Source organism: Lytechinus variegatus, chromosome 12, assembly GCF_018143015.1.
Source record: "Lytechinus variegatus isolate NC3 chromosome 12, Lvar_3.0, whole genome shotgun sequence".
NCBI lineage: Eukaryota > Metazoa > Echinodermata > Echinoidea > Temnopleuroida > Toxopneustidae > Lytechinus > Lytechinus variegatus.
Genome location: NC_054751.1, coordinates 897,282 through 904,188, shown reverse-complemented (window position 1 = coordinate 904,188; position 6,907 = coordinate 897,282). Strand labels below are relative to the sequence as shown.

The 6,907-nt window shown below is 38.4% G+C and overlaps 1 protein-coding gene across 1 annotated transcript; it reads right to left on the bottom strand.

Moving 5' to 3' along the window:
• Positions 1-546: 546 nt before the first annotated feature.
• LOC121425250 lies at positions 547-6,526 on the bottom strand. Its single transcript, XM_041621270.1, has 4 exons — positions 6,505-6,526; positions 3,958-5,625; positions 2,476-2,756; positions 547-1,557 (listed from the first exon to the last, which is right to left on the bottom strand). Exons 1-4 carry the CDS (start codon positions 6,524-6,526, stop codon positions 1,003-1,005), a joined length of 2,526 nt encoding a protein of 841 aa, XP_041477204.1. The 3' UTR covers positions 547-1,002.
• Between the last annotated feature and the right edge of the window lie 381 nt (positions 6,527-6,907).

Below are 6,907 nucleotides of genomic sequence, written 5' to 3'. Positions count from 1 at the left end.
GTCAACACCAAATCTTAACCGAAGGTTAAGTTTTTTAAATTAAATTGCATCATAACTTAGAAAGTATATGGACATAGTTCATAAAACTTGACCACAAGGTTTATCAAGCATTACTAAACATCCTTCTTGAGTTTCAGGTCACAAGACCAAGGTCAGAGGTCATTTGTGGTCAATGAACTTAGACCATGTTTAGGAAATCAACATCAAAATCTTAACCTACGGTTCAGTTTTTGAAATGTCATCATAACTTAGAAAATATTTGAACCTAGTTCATGAAACGTGGACATAAGGTTATTACAGAATATAAACATCCTGCTTGAGTTTCAAGTCACATGACTAAGGTCAAAGATCAATTAGGGTCAATGGACTTTTGCTAATTGGGGTATTTTTAAAATTAATATTATAACTTTGAAAGTTTATGAATCTGATTCATGAAATTTAAACATAAGAGTAATCAGGTATCACTAAACATCCTGTGCGAATTTCAGGTCACATGTCCAAGGTTAAAGGTCAATGAACTTTAGTGATGTTCGGTTCACCAGATGAAACAAAAAAAAAATTAGAAAATGCTTAAAATGGCCTGAAAAGTGTCTAAAATATTTTGGAGTCATTTGGAACATTTTGCAATTTTTTGACCATGTGCACACAGACATACATGTACACGGGTATTACTTTACATGAAATGATTGACCCTGTCATCGATCATATCCGTGCCAATTATGAATTGAAATCTTATTTGCATACTAAGTGAGATACATGTATGACCAGAAATGTGATTTTACAAAATAGCGCCTACTGTAGATGAAATCACGTGACTGTGATGTCATACATACGTTACATGTACACTTGTTGTACTTTTATATGGGTCTAACACCATTGTATAAATTTGAATTTTGACTGTGCCTTTTTTGAGATATTTCAGAACAAGAAATAAAAATAATAAAAAGGATAGAGATTTTGATGAAATCAAGAGGACATCTGCAGGATGTGGCGATCACCTAATTACTCCAAGTCCTCGGTGAGGGGAGGGGTTTGATGAATTACTTCTTCCTGCAATCTCTGGAAGAACGCAATATAATCATCCTTTTTCCCAGATTTTACGCTAGTGTCCCATTCGTGTAGGAGCAGGGTCTTGATGCTCTCGTCATCTAGTGAGCCGATTTTGTCCAGAATTCGCTTAGCAATAACAGCTTTTGTCTGGTTGCAGATGTTTGTGTGATGTTCTCTCTCCTGACGGGTAACAAACACTAGCTGAGGCTTTCCTGCATAACTTTCTTCCCCTCCATCATGAGACTCTCTTTCGTCTTGAAAAAGAGCTTGGGCGAAGAACCTCCTTCTTTTGGCAGCTTGTTCTGTGAATGTTGTCAGTGACTCATCCAGCTCGTCTTTGCTCACTGACTGGAAGGGAACATCACTGTCCTGATTAAGGAGAAACTCGCTGTCCCGCAGACATGCTCTCCAAGCTGCAACATCTACCTCCCGAACATTGTGTGTACTCGTATACGTGCCTCCCAAGTCTACAGATGTTGCTGTCCTGCTGAGAACTGCAGAGCGGAGCTGAGCAAAGGAATCCATAAAAAGAGGAAAATATCAGGTTTTAAGCATTCATGAACAATTTTCACACAAGTAGATCAACACAGAGTTGTACACAAACATGTACAGGTACATGTTCACCAGATGCAGCCATACACTCGGACTACATGTACTAGAAATTGTGTTAGTAAGGAACATGTAATAGAGCACATACAGTTTAAGCCCAAAGTCCTGACAATCTCTACATCTGACAAGGAGATGTGTTGGTAAGGGTGGCAGTAAATGTGGATGCATGTATTTATGAGAAAGCAAATTTCTTCAGTCTGATGTAGACCTGGCTATATACAAAGAATAGGGAGAGGAATTTGAAGAAATGTTGTGAAAGAACAGGCTACTATATAGTAGCAAGATAAACAATGCTAACCAATAGGACAGGATTGTGTACAAGCAGGGTTACAAAACAATGGCTAAGCTTATTCGTTCATTAAAAAAAAAAAGAATCATTTCTTGCAGCCCAAGGCTGAATTGCAAATGATTTCACAAGGTACATGATGCAGATAAAAACATTTAAAATGGTACGACACATAACCATACGTTTAACATAATTTGTCATAAAGATAAATAGTTCAATTGGGTCGGTATATAATAAATTGCATTCAATTTTACACTGTCTACAAGGGGAAAAAATGAATACTGGTGCATACAGTATAACAATAAGCTTGATTCTGGTCAGTAATTGCTCATACAATCCAACACAAGGCAAGAAGCTCTGAAGCTCTGTCCCATTATGCTAAAAGCCTGAGTATATGCAGGTACAGTATATTACATGTATAAGATTCATTAGCAGCTAAGCTTATTTCATAAATTCATAAAGGAGAATTAAGGTCACATACACGTAGACTTACATGTACTTGAACATTACAAAACAATATGTACACTTACCTTATCCAGTTTTGACAGGTTCCTGAAGATGCGCTGCCAGTCCTCGTGTGTTGGGATACCTTTAGGAATCCAGCTTTTACTCTTCTTATTGATGTTTTCCAAGACAAAATCCATATCTTCGCATCTTGTGGGGTCTCCCGAGGATGATATGGCCTGGAAATCACTGAGAAACTTCTTCACCTCGTTGGGTGCTGCCAGAAAGTTACTCAGTTCAGTGAGCTCGATGGCCTGGTATTTGGGGTGGTTCCGTGCGTGAAAGACATGAGCAAACTTCACCCTCCCTGTTGAGATAATAATGGAAGGATCACACTGCACATTAGAATATTCATAAACAATTATTGTGGAATAAATGCTAGATATCTTTAGCACACAAAACAAATTCTTGTCACTTCACAGTGCATAAAAAAAATATATAAAATGACAACAGTAATTAATATTTTCTCTTTCGTCATATTTTAAAATTGATTTTTAATCATAATTTGAACATATTTTGTAATATGTTAATTTGGAGGGCAGGAGAAACCTCCTCCCTTATACTGGAATAAATGAATAAACAAATAGATTAACACATTCTGGATGGAGCCCAAGTGCACTTGGGCTGAGAGATCTATGGAAAATGTGTGGTGTAGCAAAATCAAATCTTCCTGAATGGGTTAATAATGATGAATTTGAGGAATGATTAGAAATACCTACCCCCTATTCTTGTGCTTTCCATGATAACATACTGAATGTCTGTCATTTCATTATTTTTCATTAAATTGAAATAAAAACAACATTCATTCTCAATACATTGTAATTAATTGATAAATGGCAAAATGCTAAGAAAAAAAAACATTTGAGAAAAGTACAAACTAAAGCAAAGGGGAAGAAAATTCTTTGACTCTAAAAAGAAAAAAAGGGCTATTTCAGAAGCTGGAAAGACTGAGGAAGGTAGGGGGAATGTGGCCTCCATCAGATTTTGAACTTCGATGGGAACAAAATTTTACACATACATCAACCTGGACGTAGTCTTCAAGCTTGTATACATACATGTAGACTTTAAAAAGAAAGTAATCCTTAATTACAATAGATTAATTATGCAAATTTATTCATTAAATTACTTAGCCCATAGAAATACTTGTGGACTTGACTACAGACATGTACAGCACTGACTCTCATATACACACATGTATTTTCATTTTTTCTCTGGTTTCTTATAGTACTTTTTGTCCTTTGTTTTGTGTTGTTTTTTATGAAAATTTTCAAAAGCACTTTCAAACCATAATGGCCAAAATTGGGTGAGAACTTGGGGGGTATTGGCATCACACCCCCAGTCATTTTCATTTTAAGGAGCATTTGAGAATTTAATTATTTTTTCCTAAGACTGATGCAGGATGCTTACATGTACATGTAGATATAGTTCTCAAAGAATTTTGATTTTAATACAAATCAAACAACCAAATGGAAGAGGATGAAAAGTCTAAAACAGAAGGGAAAACTTACCTGCAATGACTCTGGCAATGTCATTGTGCCGAATGCCAGCCCTCAGGTTGAAAATGGCTTGCATGTAGGTTAACATCTGTTCCTGAAGGTACTTGTACCGGGCACTTTTCACGTTTCCACTCCAAAGCAGAAAGTCGTCAGGGGTAGGCTTGCTATGTGCAGCGAGTTTCTCTCGGATGTAGGGAACTAAGAGCTCATCTAGGGATCCTAAGAATGCAATTTGCATAAGCTCCCAGGACTTATGATGGTCAGCTCCACTTTTCGCATATTTCTGGGCAGCTTCGGAGCAAAATCCCATGCACAATGCCACATCTTTCATGAACACTGGCCAGTTAAGTTCCAGGAAAGACCGAACCATGTTCATCTCTACATGGCCATGCCCGATCTTCAGCAGTAGCCAGTCAAACTCTAAGCTGAAGGCAAGGTCTTCTTCAGCAATCCCTGTAGGGTAGTGCTCTTGAACATGTTCCATGTAGGACTCCCTTAAGAAAATTGCTGCATGGCAGTAGGCACATGTAAATGTTTCTTTAATGACTCTCTGTCCAAGTGTGTACGGCAAGCCATCACACGTCACCACAACCCACTCTCTCCATCCATCTTCTGCGTACTTCTTAATGCCCGCCTGCTTGCCGAGACTCTTAAACACAGTAATGAGACTTTGATACGAATTTGGATTTACGAAAATAGGATCTCCAGCCCTTACATTAACTTTTGGGGATTCGCTGGCTGAAGTGCTCTGTTCTGTTCTTTTTGCCTGAGATTCACTACCAGCAAACTTTACATGTACATACTTGCTGGACTCTATGTCACTCTTCTTTTGCGGGAATTGAGCGATTGTGGCTTGCTCCTCCTTATCCAAAACTGACCGGAGTCTCTGACCACAAGCTATACATATTCTCTTGTTCTTGAGGTTCTTTGCCCCACACTCGCTACACACCCTCCATTCCCTTTTCTGGCGGATCGTCGCAACTTCCTTGTCAATGTTGTCGGAAATGCCAGTCGTTTCCACCCTCTGTTCTTCAACAACTTTTAATATTCTTGTTTGCAGAGTAGCATACAGCTCTTTGTAGTGTGTCTGGTCTACAGCATTATTCAGCGTACTATCAGGCGCTAAAATCTCCGGTACTTGTTCTTTGAGCCGCTGAGCTGTTTGCCAATGCCCATGTTTCAATTCATTATCCGCCTGCAGCGTCCCTGTTGGACTCACCTCAGCGATACATACACTTGTAACCACACTTGTCTTTACTTTGTTGTTATGTCTCACATGATAGGTTTTTCCGATCACCTGGTCGTTATCGAAGGCAACTAAGACATCTCCATCTGGAAAAGTGTGTGGTTCATGTGACTGTTCACGTAGCCATGATATTAAGTATGGGTAGCTACCTGCAGGAGAGTTGGCAGAGTTTATTTCACACGCTGCTCTGCTACCACTCACAGAATATGAAACAAGGTTTTCACCTAAGCATACTGGGAGAACAGCTTTACTGTTGCCTAAATGGTAGATGTGTTCGATCGTCTTTGCAACTTCACTTTCTGTTGAACCTTTGCCCGCAATCCCTTCTAGAAATTCACGGATAACAAGATTCCGATCACATACCCACTTCCTTAAATCACTTTCACAGAGGGATTCAATTTGGCTGTTTGATTTTTGAAGTTTCTGAATATCTTCTTTTTGGAGCGGTAGAGAGCGGTAGAGAGCGGACGTGTTTCTTTGTGCTCCCGAAATTTACCGATTTTTCTGCGGATTGGATTGTTCAATGATATTGATATTGGAATCATCTTGATCGGGTTTTTCCAGTCACCACACTCCATATAAATTTTCTATATTAAAAAGGAGTATTGGCGGGATTTTTGTCGATTTTCTCAAGTTTTTTGACCTTTTTCTTCGAAAAGGGTTTTTGGAACTTGCGTCTTGATCCGCGTATGTAAACAACTGTTACTGTGTACGCGAGCAACCTGCGCCCAAATTCTCTACGTGGTCCCACTCGTGCATTTAAGAGTTGGCCTATTGTACCTGAAGCGAAACTTTCACCAAGTCCAAGTCAATCAAGTTCTTTGATGTTTGAATTGGATCCCCACTTCTAGCCATCATCAGACTCGAGTTCATCACATGAGTAAGACACAGGGGAGTGAGTACATAAAACAATATTATTAGCAAATCTTCAGACTGTCTCTATTCACTCTCTTTGACTTATGATTTTTGTCACCCTTCATCCTTCAATTCATTTGCTAGTATAGTCTAACGTTTATCATCCTCTCTTTTCGGTCATACTTATTCATCCTTCATCGCTTCAATGTCAACCCTTTCATCCTTTTCGTTTGCACTCATCGCCTATTTATTTTCGTCACACTGCTTATTATTAACTGCCTAACGTTACACCCTACTTCGCTAAACTTCATTTTCTTGAAAAACTTATTGATTGCTGTCAGTGAGCTGGAAGATTTTTCAACGTTTTCATCTTACATCCTTCAATTTTTATTCTATGATTTTTCATCACCATCGCCATCATCCTATTATTTTATTCATTACCCAGCCTTTCTTCTCACCTATCCTGCAGCTACAGCTCATTTTGATATTAGAAATAGAATCTTATTCTTAATCTTAATGATTATTGGTTTTGTTGTTGTAAATATTTTATTTCTTCCAACTTCGTTGAATTTCTTTCATCTGTTTTGATAAATTTGTTGAATTTATGATATGACCATGGCTTCGTGTATTTTAAGTGATATGAATATGGGTAGTTTAACTCGGAATGGTGAAAAACAAATTGCAGTTACCCTACCACACCCACTATTTGAGAATCTTCAGAATCTAGCCATTCTTGCTTCAACCCAGAAAGGGGGCATCAACCCACAACATGTGTCAGTTCTAACACAAGGGGTTAATAGCAAAGGGATTGCAAAGAATACCATCGAAACTTACAATAAACTCGTTAATGGGAAGCGAGGC